General features: G+C 36.9%; 1 protein-coding gene across 3 annotated transcripts in view; it reads right to left on the bottom strand.

Moving 5' to 3' along the window:
* Nucleotides 1-5,908: 5,908 nt before the first annotated feature.
* EDRF1 (erythroid differentiation regulatory factor 1) overlaps nt 5,909-15,038 on the bottom strand; it is a 38,643-nt gene continuing 29,513 nt past the window's right edge. For 2 of the 3 annotated variants that reach the window (XM_088132225.1, XM_088132227.1), the window contains 4 exons: nt 14,833-14,986; nt 14,487-14,602; nt 12,355-12,521; nt 5,909-6,224 (listed from right to left, as the gene is read on the bottom strand). In XM_088132225.1, the coding sequence (XP_087988351.1) occupies nt 6,059-6,224; nt 12,355-12,521; nt 14,487-14,602; nt 14,833-14,986 (603 nt within the window). In that variant the 3' untranslated portion in view covers nt 5,909-6,058. The remainder of the gene's footprint in view (nt 6,225-12,354; nt 12,522-14,486; nt 14,603-14,832; nt 14,987-15,038) is intronic. The other variant, XM_088132226.1, reaches the window with a different exon arrangement.

Genomic DNA, 15,038 nt, shown 5'->3' with positions numbered 1-15,038 from the left:
TGAGAGAGGCCTGTAATTTTCATCATAGGTATACCTCAACTATGAGAGGCAAAATGAGAAAAAAAAAATCCAGAAAATCACATTGTCTGATTTTTAAAGAATTTATTTGCAAATCATGGTGGAAAATAAGTATTTGGTCACCTACAAACAAGCAAGATGTCTGGCTCTCACAGACCTGTAACTACTTCTTTAAGAGGCTCCTCTGTCCTCCACTCGTTACCTGTAGTAATGGCACCTGTTTGACCTTGTTATCAGTATAAAAGACACCTGTCCACAACCTCAAACAGTCACACTCCAAACTCCACTATGGCCAAGACCAAAGAGCTGTTGAAGGACACCAGAAACAAAATTGTAGACCTACACCAGGCTGGGAAGACTGAATCTGCAATAGGCAAGCAGCTTGGTGTGAAGAAAACAACTGTGGGAGCAATAATTAGAAAATGGAAGACATACAAGACCACTGATAATCTCCCTTGATCTGGGACTCCACGCAAGATCTCACCCTGTGGGGTCAAAATGATCACAAGAATGGTGAGCAAAAATCCCAGAACCACACGGGGGGACCTAGTGAATGACTTGCAGAGAGCTGGGACTAAAGTAACAAAGGCTACCATCAGTAACACACTATGCCGCCAGGGACTCAAATCCTGCAGTGCCAGATGTGTCCCCCTGCTTAAGCCAGTACATGTCCGGGCCCATCTGAAGTTTTCTAGAGAGCATTTGGATGATCCAGAAGAGGATTGGGAGAATGTCATATGGTCAGATGAAACCAAAGTAGAACATTTTGGTCTAAGCTCAACTCGTCGTGTTTGGAGGAGAGAGAATGCTGAGTTGCATCCAAAGAACACCATACCTACTGTGAAGCATGGGGGTGGAAACATGCTTTGGGGCTGTTTTTCTGCAAAGGGACCAGGACAACTGATCTGTGTAAAGGAAAGAATGAATGGGGCCATGTATCGTGAGATTTTGAGTGAACACCTCCTTCCATCAGCAAGGGCATTGAAGATGAAACGTGGCTGGGTCTTTCAGCATGACAATGATCCCAAACACACCACCCGGGCAATGAAGGAGTGGCTTCGTAAGAACCATTTCAAGGTCCTGGAGTGCCCTAGCCAGTCTCCAGATCTCAACCCCATGGAAAACCTTTGGAGGGAGTTGAAAGTCCGTGTTGCCCAGCGACAGCCCCAAAACATCACTGCTCTAGAGGAGATCTGCATGGAGGAATGGGCCAAAATACCAGCAACAGTGTGGGTGTGAAAACCTTGTGAAGACTTACAGAAAACGTTTGACCTCTGTCATTGCCAACAAAAGATATATAACAAAGTATTGAGATGAACTTTTGATATTGACCAAATACTTATTTTCCACCATGATTTGCAAATAAATTCTTTAAAAATCAGACAATGTGATTTTCTGGATTTTTTCCCCCATTTTGTCTCTCATAGTTGAGGTATACCTATGATGAAAATTACAGGCCTCTCTCATCTTTTTAAGTGGGAGAACTTACACAATTGGTGGCTGACTAAATACTTTTTTGCCCCACTGTACCACTGTATTCACATCTCCAACCAACAAAACTCTAAGATCACCCACAGGCATTCCTTTTATATTTATCTATAAATAAACAACCATACTTATCTTACTCCCTACTCAGTATTCATCCATTTGCTAGCCATACTTTTTACTCCCATGCATGCTTTATTTCCATCTTATACCATTCTTATCACATTCATCAACTAACCTAGAATTTCATATTTGTGTATAGTGTTCCAAAATTCAAGCATTACTATTTTATTGTATGCTTTCTCTAAATCAATGCATTCACAATAAACTTTCTGACATTCACACATTTATCAGTGATGATTGCACAATAAAATTTTAAAACCTTGGTAGTCTTATACCTTAAAAAAGAATTATGGGAAAGAGAGAACAAGTCCTTGAGTTAGAAGCTACCAGCATCACAAATGGAAAAGCCTTGTTCTACCTAAATGAGAAACATTCTACTATAGATGACAGTACTAACTATATCTTTGATTATTCTGCTTTTTATATTTTTGAGACTGCCATCTGTAAACTGGATGCTAATAGAGAACTACATTGTTACTTATTAGTGAGTTTTAACAAGGCTGATCCAATAGAACAACAAGGTAAGATACTGTTCTATTAGGGCAGCTTGTGTGACAGTTTTTAACTGAGAGGGCTTTCAAATGCTGCCTTACTAGAGAGCATGATACTAAAGAATGTGAAGCTTACACATTAGTATCCCCCTAATTTGTTCAGACAGAAAGTATGATGCCTGACTGCTCCAGTACTGAACAAAAGGTACATTACACTAGTTATTTAGTGCTCTGGCTTGAGAACTGACAGTTCCTGCTCTGCAATTTCTCTCTGATGCCAGAGTACATTAACTGTAAAGCTAGAGGGGAAGAGAATTGCTGCTTATAAAATATAAAGGACAGGGTTTATAGGCACTAAAGCAATTCAGCTGTTTTGTAGTCACTGGTCAGCATAATTGTATGTATGATCCAGTCAGCTAGAGTCAAGTCAGCTCTTGTAGAATTATTTCAGTTCCTGTACTTCAGGGGTTGTGTTTCTTTTCTTTTCTTTTTTTTCATCTTTATATCAACTGTTAGGTTCTCCTCAAATAGGGGCTTCACAGCAATTGGCTGCAATGTTGATTCTACAGCACGGAGCACAAAATAATAGATAGACATCTTAACATTCTCCCCGCAGCAAGAAGCTCATCTGTTTTCTATTAGTCCAAAACTGCTCTCTGTTCTGGAGACTTCGCTTCAAATTCCCCTGAACTTTTTTTTTTTTTTTTAACACTGACAATCAATTTAAGCTTTCCAAGCACTTTATTCTGAGAACAAAGCATTTTTCAAGTCAACTCCTATGCACGCGAGTTACATAGAACCATATGTTAAACTGCATGATTAGCTACATTTCAAAGTTAAGGTAATTTCCTTATTTATAATCTAATATTATTTCACTCTTTAAGATCCACTGGTTATAAAAGGCATCATTTCAGCATGTATTGTTTTGAGAAGAAATAGTGGTTGCTACCTAATAAGGTTAAAGGAACAGTTGGCTGCCTAATGAGAGATGCTACCACTTTGTTAAAGAGCAAAAATTAACAAGCAGCAAAACATTCAATAACAGAAATGCTATATAATTTCAGAGTATGTTGTTTTGCTTAATTCTAAAACCTACAGTAATTTTTGAGGGTGTAGCTATGTCCTTTTTAACAACCAAAATTAGAAGAAATTTGTCCCTGTTAGCTTGAAGATATTTCATATACATACACACTTTCTACTGAAAAGGATCAGTCTCATGAGAATAAAACATCAGACACAAGGACAGTAACAGAACTATGGTCTAAAGCAGCTTTATTTGTATCAGGGGTATTACCATCTGCTGTTTAGAAAAAGGTCTTTTGTTTAACATTTGGTGAAGCAGGAATTGCAATTATGGGGAAAAACAGGTTACATTTAGTCTGCTGCAAACTACTTATAAATGTATCAAATTATAAATGAAAGTGATGGGTAAAATGCTTCTAAGAGGTCTGGCTTAGGACTGCTCTCAAATTTTGCAAACCATTTAAGGAATATGTTGCTTTAAAGGATTGGCCTATTAATACTCTAATTCAGTATACAGAACACTTTCATTATATAATATAAATTATTATTTATATAAATTAGGCTGTCAAGTTGATACTAATTACAGCACTTAATGTGAATTAAGTAGCTTGCATCCCTTCAATCACATAAGAAAGGGGGCGATTTCTCCCAAATACTCTGTTGATGGCTGTCCAAGGTATTCTCTAGCCCCCAGGAGCAGAGGAACAGTTAGCAGAATGCAAATTAGGACTCAGGGCAATGAGTTAACTAGGATTCAGAGTAAGACCTCAGAGCTAAGATTAGGAGTTCTGTCAAATCTTTCTGAACCACACTGAGATATATAGTGACATCTCAAGATCATTTTTAAAATTTTGTATAGGATGCATTCAGAAGAGGGCAAAATGATACAAGAAGTTGGCCCAAGGAAAGAGAAAAATGAGCAGATGTAAAGGTTGTATAAAATATTTGATTAAGCAATGAGGCAATAATTCCCAGGGATAATATGATTACGGTTTCTATTTTTAAAAAAACCAAGCTATAATACCTTGACTATGTCACAACCTCCTTGAGCAGAGGTGAGCATTCCCCCCCCACTCTGGAGGTTAATTTTTTGAGACAGAGGCTTGGTTAGTGACACTGGAATGGGATGGGTGAATTTTTTGGTATTTTTCTTAGTTGGAGAATTTGGGTGGGGCTACAAAAAATGTATGCTTAGCCTCCAAAGTTTAATATATCTGTTTTAAATATTAAAATAGAAGTGGAGTCAGGGAGCCACAAAAGTAGACTAAATAACTATACAGAAGCCAAATTGCTCATATCTGCTCAGGACTTATGGTTGGTGACATACCTCTAGTCACCTCCATTTTTTAGCTAGCATTCCATTAACATTGCTATTTAAACAATTATCTTGTTTTTTGCACTTAAAAATATTTTTAAAACATGGACAGTAAAAAGCTGCAGAGCTTCAGCTTTCAGCTGCCCCACCCTCTTTACTTCCTATAATGTTTCTGGTTGAAACATGGTCTAGAGACACTCCTCTAAAAATATTTTCTAGCAATTTGCTGAAACGCTTCTTTAAAAAAGAAAAAAGAGCTGCTTGGGTGATGACAAAAAGACAGTAAAAAGTGATCAAGCAACCTAAACATTGGTCGGGGGCAGCAGATGGGAAATTAAGACTGAGAAAGAAAGAGCGAAAGGCAGGCATGAGTATATGCTGACAAAATACATAGAAACTTAGCATTATGGAGAAGAAAATGAGTGAAAGTGCTTGGTAAAAAAATGGCAGGCTTATCTTCAAAATGACAGAAAATATTGGATGTTTAATCTCTAAAACCATGGATATGACAGAAAAGAGACCACACAATATCCGGCTTGCATATGCTGAATTGCTAATGGCAGAATTGTAATGACCAGACCTTTACAACAGAAATTTGAAACAGTCACCTCAGGGACACACAGGGTGTGTGCTGCAAGAGTTGTGCTGGTAAATATATTCATAATATTACTTTCATCATTTTAACATGTGAACTTCATCCATTCCAAGACAAATGAAAGCAACTGTTAATTAAATAACCTCCTCATGGTAAACAGGTTTGTCTTTTTCAGCTTAGACAGCTGTCCTACCTCTGCCGTTTATTTAGGTTCATGAACAAATTTACATTTTAGCATGTATGCCTGACAAACTATAATTAGCCATGGGAAGCTTTTAGTGAGGCATCTGTGACACTGAAAATTTCAGAGGTACCTACTAGTCCAAAACATCTACAGACCAAAATACCCTAGACAAAGTATCTAAGGTGCCATTAGGTTGCAATAAATGCTATCATTGCTAACTCTGTAAGATAGAAATTCTGCTTTTGGAAGGAGTAGGGAACAGGAACACAAAACAAAAATAATAAAATATTAGCCTATAGGACTCATTTTCAATAAAACACTTTTTAATATACAACTTTATTCACATTTCTAAAAAAAGAAGTGGCTGAGATGCAAAATAGTTCCTTATGACTATTCCAAATGTCTCACTGATGCAAAAAGGACATCTCTGGAAAAGTATGGGTGCAGCAACAATGTCTGTATATGTATATAAAATCAGGTGATTTTATTTATCAGCAGTGGCAGATACCTTTCAAAGGAGATTTTGCATAAAAGATGTTTAAAAACAGTTGAGTTCTGTTCTACTGTAATAGATTATTTGCAACATTATAGCACGTTACAGTTCAAGTAATTGTACATTTCATTTTACCACTTGAAATGTATGGACAAAGAAAACTTTAACGGCATTCAAAGAATAGTGATCAAGGTTTATTTTTCCAGCTGTACAATCTTAAATATGCAACAACATAAATAAAATCAAGCCGTCCATATTGGACAGAAACACACATTCCATTTTGAACAAGGCACTGATTTACCACAATGCAGTATGCCAGCATTAAGGTGGATCACTGAATTCCCAGATTATTTCTTTCACTGTCCTGAGTCAGCTGTTCCAGTATGTTTAAAATAACTTCTGTTCTTTCCAGCAAAGTTAGGTTTTTGTTTGCTGCTGACCGCAAGAGAAGTGAGTAAGCATACTTATTCACCTTAAGATTTTCTTCATCTTTACTGCTGGAGAAAAGTGGAACACAGGTTATCCAAATACATAATGAACTCTAAAAAATACTGTCTTCACTACAGCACATCAATAGGAACAAAAAACATTTTCATTTGTTCAAGAGGGAAGGTTCCCTAATTTACACCAATTTCTTCCCCGCTGCAGGCTTTTGAGTCGCATAGTGCTTCCAGAAGTTCCCCAAATCCTTAAGAACAGTTTTTCAAGGGGTTTGAAAGCTTCCTTGTGGCGGCAGTTTATTGGATCAAAAACTTGTATTCCTTCAGAATGCAACCATTTATAATGTTAACTGAAGAGGCCTTTTTGCATATTCCTTCCCCACCCTTTTTCATAAGAAAGCAGATAGAAATCAGTTTACCCTGTGTGAAAACGGAGAAATTACCCTCTTATCTTTCTGAGAAGGCAGAAAAACTAAAATTCATTCCTTTCTCCTAACTGGAGTAAACTATGTTATCCCATTCTGTAAGTTTTCATCAGGGCCTCTTAAAAGTTTGCAACATCTCCACCTTTCTTATGATCCCTAGTACTGTCGGAAAGAACTATATTCATTCCAGTTCTTCACTGTGGTCTTCTTCATGCACACACATGGTTACTCACCTGTGTAGAATTAACTGTTTGGCAGGAGTCCTCCCCATATTTGTGTACCATGCAGCTAGGCACAGTTCCTACCAAATCCATTTGCTTTGCTTTTTACCACCACTGTTAGCATATTAGTCTCATCCTCAAATTGATTTTCCTTTTTGCTCTATAAAATTTCATTTTTTCTTTTTTATTCTCTTTAATCTTATCTCAGTTCTTCAGAACTCCATAAAAGTATTCATCAGCACAACTTCTCATGTAAGCATCCAGCCCTGGCTTTACGGCCCCATTCACAAACACCAATGTTACAGTAGCAAACTTCCCCTTCAGATCAGCATAAACTTTTTCTTTGCACCTTAGTAAGCACTTTGTAAGTACTGTTAGTTATTTACCAAAGAGACTAATCATAACTGTTCTCATTTGGGAGCTAGTTTTTCTTCCTCCAAATCTACCAGGTCCCCCAAACTGGTTCCTTCATTTTTTTGAAAATGGATTTCAATTTCTACATTGCAGAGGATCTTCAGGTCTTTGCTGCACTATTATAGGCATCAAGGAAATTCCTATTAAGGAATTAAAGCCTGCTAAGAGAACTGTCCCATTCAGTTCCAACTAGGACAAAAAGAAAGAGGGATAAATGCTCTCTTGCATCCCCAACTCTGGCTCCAGCAGCCTTGAGTTCTTCTCTCCAATAATTTTCTTCAGATCCATTACATTGGTCCTGCTGTTGAAGGAGTCGCAAATTTGTACTACGGGTAGTCCTTGACTTACGATGGGAATTCGGACTGGAATTTTCATCACTAAGTGATGTGATTGTGAAGTGTGACCGCATCATTTAGTGATGACAATCCCTGCAGTCCTGGTTGCTGTTTTTAACCAAATCCCATGGTCATTAGGTGAGGCAACTTCCTGCCAGCTTCCTACAATCAAAGTCAGTGGGGAAGCCAGCAGGAAGTTGCAAGTCCCAGGCCCACAAGCAGATAAGTGGCTGCTGCTGGGTGGGGAAGGAGTGAGGGGGTCAATGGTTTTGGGTCAGGGAGGGTGCATGAGGGGGTGCGAGAGGCTGGCGCAGCGCAAGCACAGAGGGGCTAGACAAAAGCATGGGTAGGAGAGATGTACCCCAGCAAATTGCGACCTTCCTTGCCAGCTTCCCCATTGGCTTTCTGGGGAAGCCGGCAGGGAAAGTTGCAAATGGCAATCACGTGATTGCAGAGCACTGCAACTGGTTGTAAGTGCAAACCAGTTGCCAAGCACCCAGATCACGAGTACATGACTGCAGAAGTGCTAGGATAGCCAGAAATCCGACGAGAGATTTGGTACAGACCCCCCCTTGAGACCTATTCTAAACCACTTTCTTATTTATATTTATAGATATAATCAAAACTGAGACCTTCAACCATTTCAAGATCATCAAGATCATAGGGGTCACTTTGCTTTTGAAAGACAATTCTGATTTTGATAAGTTCAACACTTTTAGGGCAGATCATGGGTCCTTTTAGTACCAAACTTATCACAGTCCAGTCGGTGACCTGATACTTCTGAATAATCCATGATGTGCAAGTCAGACATTACACATACTGCCCTTTCACTCTGTACTCCACAAATTCCACTGCCTAATTTTGCCTCAGACTGACCTTTTAGCAACTTTTGAAAACATCACTCTCTTCTCCAAAACATTTCTGCAAGGTAGTTTTCACAAGTGAGTTTCATCCCACAATGGCCGCTTGACCAAAGATCTTAGTCTTCACCTCAGTCAGGCTAGTATATGCCGAGACTGCTTGGGCTGCTTGTTCACAGATTTTTACCATACCCCTTAAGCCACAGGACCATCCCTATTCATCCTCTAACAGAATTTCTGTAATCTCTTTGAACTTGATGATTATGCCTCTAATATTTCCTCAGTCTATTCAACATGTTTTTTCAATATTGTCATCCATTTTCTGGTTGAAGGCTCCCAGCTTTCCTTCAGAAAGTCCTTGTTCTTACACCAAACAAATTACAGAATAGCACAGATATTCTCAGATAATAGAGGGCCCAATACACCAGTTAGCTGCTGCTTTGTCAGTCCTAATTCCAGTTTTTTCAATCTTGTGACAATCAAAAGAGACTTTTGGGCCAAGTCAGATTTTATATCATTGACTTTTCACCACATCAAGAATCCTTATAAAGAGGATTTTTATATCCAGCATCTATCACCTAACACAATTATATCACCACCATCAACAACATTCTGTGCTCAGGGACAAGAACAGAAAATTGGACATGTCATATGCAAGTTACACTCTTGAGGTATTGAAAGTCTATCTTCCAGTTGAATCAATACATTATACTGTCTCCCATTTTTCTCAACACCATGGAAACCACTGCTTAATTCTTTGGATGTCTGTTGTTCACTTGTTTTTTCATGGCCAATGTTTATTCCTGCCTTCCAAGGCCCATCCTCTCCACAGCATTTCTCTACAGCATTACTCATAAAGCCTTGCTTTGAATTGATAAAACAAGTATGTGTCCTTCTGATCTATGATTATTCTACAAGACTACTCCAGGGTATTTCCCCACTGGGGCTAAGCCTAGTGGACATGGGAGCTCCACCTTACTCCGGCACAGATTGGACCTCCACTTCCAGAGAGATAAAATTTTTGGAAGAGCCATCTCTCTTTTCTCAGATTATGACAACCAGGCACTTTTCTAGTTAAGAGGCTTGCTACTCACCATGTTGAAGAACTAGTTATAAACCAGCAACTGCAGTTCTATTGAGTGGTCATTTATAAATTCTCACAACTGGCCCTCCAGCCTGCTTGATTTCAAGTGATACCAGTATTTCCTCAGATTCACTGTTTTGGTCTTAGGAAATGAACAGTTTTGTTGACAGCCATGACTAGTTATGGTTCCACCAAACAACTCTGCAAGCTCTAGAATGTTCCAAATAGGGCTCTGCACAGGTACATAACCTATGTGTATGTATTCACAGATATTTAAAAGAACTGCAATTACAGATATGAAACCAGTTCTTTTCTTGAAAATGTGTTTTGCATTGTTACCATAGTGGTCCACTATATGGGCCTGTCTCTATTTCTACATTAAACATGACACAGTGCTACTTCCCCAAAGGGTGTAAAATAAATTCAAGTTTGCTACTTTCGTTACTATAAGTTCACCATATTCATAAAATAGTTTTTAAAAGCCCAAAAGTGAATGTGCAAAGCTAGCATTTTCAGATTTGTTGCTTATATGTATGCAGAAAGCTCTGTCAGTTCACTGCAAATATTTTCACTCAAAATAGCAAGAAGCAATTAAAGTCCTAACACTTGGCAACAGAATCAACAGCTTAATTTATTATATTTACCAGTTAGACAATTACAGTTCCAATAATATCCAGAATTGTTTCTCTAATTAGCAATTTAAAATGGATTCTATAGCTAAATATATTGAGAGACACATACTAACAGCTGCATGGTTCATGCACTGCAATTTTATTGATGAGGTATATATAACCTCTTAATACAATACTGCCTACAGGTTTCCAAGAAGGAAGCCTCTTACATTCCATTTTAATCAAAGAGGAAATGCATCAAATTAAGAAATTACTTCCCTGTGAATTTGCTCCATTTTAAAATTTCAAATACACTCACATAGTGAAAGCTTTGAAACTTTCCAAGTATGAAGTTTAGCAGAGAGGTGTACACACAATTCAAGGAGCACTTCTGATCTTTCTGTACAGAGTATTGAACTCAAAAGTATGGAAGATGCCTCACTAGGCAGCTTAAGGTTAGCTTATCTCTTAATAGCAAGTTTAACTTAAAGTCAAAAGAAATTCTAAAAATGTGCCTTTTGCCCTTTATCTATTTTCTATAGAGGCTCATAATGAAGTCATCACATTGTGACTTGAATGTTTGAATGAGTTCATACAGATGTCACAGCATGTAAAGTATTCTAAATGGATTCTGTTGACAGATTCACCTGCAAGTTATCAAATTATACAAATGCAGATGAAAACTGGTCAAATATTCACACAACCTGTCTCCCTAAAACTGTGATACAATACTATATGCTGATTATAATTTCACAAAACTAAAACGTGAGTTAGATACCAAGTCCCAAACCACAGAACCACTGGCAATCCTGAACTACCAGAACAATGGTTCTTCATTGCTGGCACATAGAAGTATTGTATTATCTGCTATAACCAGAGTCCAGAACTATCATGAAAGTACAGGCGATCCTCGTTTAGAGACCATAACTGAGATGGGCAACTTGGTCATTAAGCAAAGAGGTTGCTAAGTGAAACCACAACTGTGCTTATGATCTTACTACAGCTTCTCTTTGCTTTAGAGACCTGCAAAGGTCGTAACTGCGAGGATGGGTCGTAAAATTACTTTTTCATCACTGTTGTAAATGTGAATGGTTGCTAAATGAGGCAATTTCTAAATGAGTACTACCTGTATGGTCCTCCTGAATTCATTTTTGAAAGAGCAAAATATAATACAGCTAGTGATATATATCATACTATTTGAAGGAAATACTGATTTTAGTTCCCTCCATCCACCCTAAATTAAAATCTCAAACTTCTAAAGCTATGCCCATGTACTATAAAGTACTACTCTTATAGAGTACTGTAGGATTAGACCAATTATTGGTGTCAACAGGTTATATAACAAATGAGTTAATTTTGAAATAGGAATTATATTCTTAATGTTCTGTATTTATATTGCCATCTTGTGGAGACTTAGAAATTCTAATATAATTCCTGTAAACCTTCTGTTATAATTTTAACCTGCCATATATCCATCTCCTTTTCCCCATGGATCTTTTTCTCCTGGAATGCTAACACTGCTAGTTTTAAATTGTTTACTGACTTTTTCCTAGCAAGAAGATGGCAGATGATCTCCTTTTCCCTTTTCTCTTGTACAAACATTGAAAGCTTTTTTTTTTGCCCTATTTGATTGGATCAAACTAATAAGATCTTAATTCTGAAAATCAGAAACTTTCATGCCTTGATGTAATAGGTCTAACATTCAGCATACCTCACAACAAAAGCATGTAATTTATTCCCTTTATTTGTTAGCAGTGTATATGACAAATATATATGAATTTAGCATATATGAAATGAAAGTAATCAGAATTTGCCTGATACATATAGGTACCTGAAACAAAGGTAATACCTTTCTTCCTGCATCTTCAGTTCCCATTTAAATCCTCTATGCCCAATAGAAGATATATGGCACCACGAAAGACAGATAAACAAGCACCACCTCACATAATGGGGCTCACATTAGATAAGAACATGGAGTAAATTAAAATGAAGCTCTAAAATGAACAGTTTACCCAACAGTTTGTGCATCCTAAAATATGAAAACATATACAGAACACACATTCAATAGCAGTAGGTAACTCTGCAGAGTTTGTAAAACTATTCTAGGGTTTCTATTCTTTCTTTTTTAGAGTACTGATACCCAGCCTTATGATTCAAAGCATGATCTATTTAAAAAGAAATTTATTAATGGTTTGCAAAAAAGTTAAACGGAAGTAACACAATATACTGGCACTTACCTAACTTTCTTTTTGGTTGATGAAAGCAACTTGATGAACTGAAGAAGAAGAAAAGACAATCGAGATTCAAATATATCAAGGAGCTTTAATACTTCTTCCTTATTAAGGTTAGTAGATGGGTCTTCAACAGGAACTCTCTCAGCATTGTTTGAGTCATCAGCACATTTCTAAACAGAAAAGATGTGTATGGAATTACTGTAATGTCTAAATATGCCTTCAGAATTTCATTAGGTGTTCTTCTACAGTCAGAATTTTATGGTTTTTTAAAAAGCAGTTAAAGTGAAGTCACAAAATTGAACCTGTCTATCCAAACATCTTTTTATACCAAATCTGAACTTTGATATGTGAGATCTGAACATAACATGCAACTTAATATGCAAGCAAATCTGAACATAACATGCAAGAACTATGGTTAATTGAAAAACAATAGTTGCCTGAGGCTTTGGGGACAGCAATGGCGGTCTGAAGACGGCTCTGCTTTTGTGGAGCTGATGACCACAGCAAAAAGAGGAGCCGGTGAAGGGATCAGCTCCTTGGAACTCCTCTCCAGATAAAGGAGAGGTCAAGGATCATCCACAAGTTTGCTCCATACAGAAGCTCCCTGCAGAGAGATCGCAAAATAGCGATCTCCAGCAGGTTTGAGAGTTCTGGGAGCTGAGGGAAAAACATTCTGCACAAGCCGCAGTTCAGCGCCTTTCAAAGGGATGCTGGGTCCGCCTTCTTCCTCTCTTAATTACTTTAGGAACTTGCTTTTTATAGATTATTTAGAAGTTAAGAACCTTCTGAAGGACAAGTTTTATTGCATCGGGAGAATGTCCTTCTACCTTGGATGAAAGGAACTACATATAAGTCTAAGGATTAAAAAGAAAAGATTTACTTTCTGAACAGTAAAAGGGTTTGAAAAGTTAAGGGGCTAGAGGGACTTGAAAGAATATGTCCTGTGGGGTGTTTAAAAATTACAAAAAAAAAAATGAAGATTTTGAAATTAATTGTAAGAAATCCTCACATGGGTAAGTTTTCTTGTCTGGAAAATAAACAGATGATAAGGGGACGACTGAGGGAACCATAGAGAACAACCAATTACATTTAAAGGGGAAGAGACTCTTTAATACAATAGAGCAATACTATATAACTATAGAAGAGTTTAAGGTGGTTTGGGAGCAATGTACCTAGAAGTTTCTGAAAAGACTGTCTGACACTTTAATAGAGGATATAGAAGAACATCAGATTTCATTAGAGGAACAGACTGAGGCTGATTTGTATGTGGATTTGGAGTTTTTAAAAATGCTGGATTATAAAAGTTATTTGGAAAAAAATGTTGTGGATCTGAAAATGGAAAATGATGCTAAAATGGATTTACATGATGAAAGGGGACGTACAAATAATAAACCAGAAGAGTGATTTGGAAAGCCTTTTTATTATGGATTTACAAAAGGGATGTGTTAAACTAATGAAGCTGTTCCTGAGAAGAGACAAACTATTGAGGCTGTTCTTGAAAAAAGACAAAGAGAAAATTATAAGGAATCAATGTGTGGGACATTATTTGTTAGGATTAAAGATTAAACTTTTTACAAGTAAAAAGAAGGTTTATAAAATGAATCTATTTGATTATGGTTAAAATATAAGTTGCGATTTCTAGTAGTTACAAATGGGATTTCTTTTTGACCAGGACTGAAGGACGAGGTTTTTAGGATTTGCGTATAAGTGGGGAGAGGTTTCTTTTGCCTTACTTTTTAGAAAAAGTATAAACTGTAGTATAAAATGGATTTCTTTGAGGTTAAAATACATATGTTGTTATCTCTGGTAGCCCTAAATGGACTTTTCCTGATTAGGATTGAAAGATGAATTTTTACAATTTGATTATTGATAAGAGATGAGATATGGGAAGAAGAGAATTCTTTTATGAAATACTAGAGAAGGTGTTATATTACTGAAGCTATTTATACTTGTCTGGAGGTAGGGAGGAGTCATCTTTTATATATCTTCTTTTCTTCTTTTCTCTGTCTCTTTGCACTTCTCTTTTTTCTTTTTTCTTTTTTTACTATTTATAATTTTAATTTGTATTAGCCTTTTATCCTTGTATTTGAAAACTCTAATAAAAATTATTATAAAAAAAGAAAAATAATAGTTACCTGTTCACATTCAGCACCAAGCTCTTTCCTGATAGATTGAAAAACAGACCGACTCTGAATCATTATATCCAAGGCCCCAGACAAAGTCTTTAGTTTTCCAGTGCTGCTATTCTGACCTAACAGAATCAGAAACGTTAGCAACATAAATACTTCATAATTACATAGTACACTGCCTCAAAATGGGAATCTACAGATTTTCTTTTTGAACACATAAACATTTTGTTCAAAGCCATAACCAATGGGTTCTCAGGAAATTATTCTGTTAAATAGATAACAGAATTATCTATTTAAAATAGGATTTGTACTCTAAATTAAGGAAATGCCTTAATTTACTTAATTAACTTACTTGCCATCTGAAATTCAGCAAATGCCACTCTTTCCAGTTGGACACGGAGAAGTTCACATGGTGCATCCTTCAAGAGCTGAAAAAACTTCACAGCTTTACTGTAATGAAGATCAACCAGTATCCTGTGCTGTTTACGCTGATGTTCATCACCAACCTTCATCAATAATATATTTTTTCAAGTCAGTTCAAGAGAACAGCAATCAGTA

Source organism: Python bivittatus, unplaced genomic scaffold (assembly GCF_059951505.1).
Source record: "Python bivittatus isolate LINGU-HERP-01145 unplaced genomic scaffold, Pbiv_v1 ctg000980_np1212, whole genome shotgun sequence".
Taxonomy (NCBI): domain Eukaryota; kingdom Metazoa; phylum Chordata; class Lepidosauria; order Squamata; family Pythonidae; genus Python; species Python bivittatus.
The sequence above is the reverse complement of the archived record's forward strand: the minus strand, read 5'-3'. Positions and strand labels throughout refer to the sequence as shown.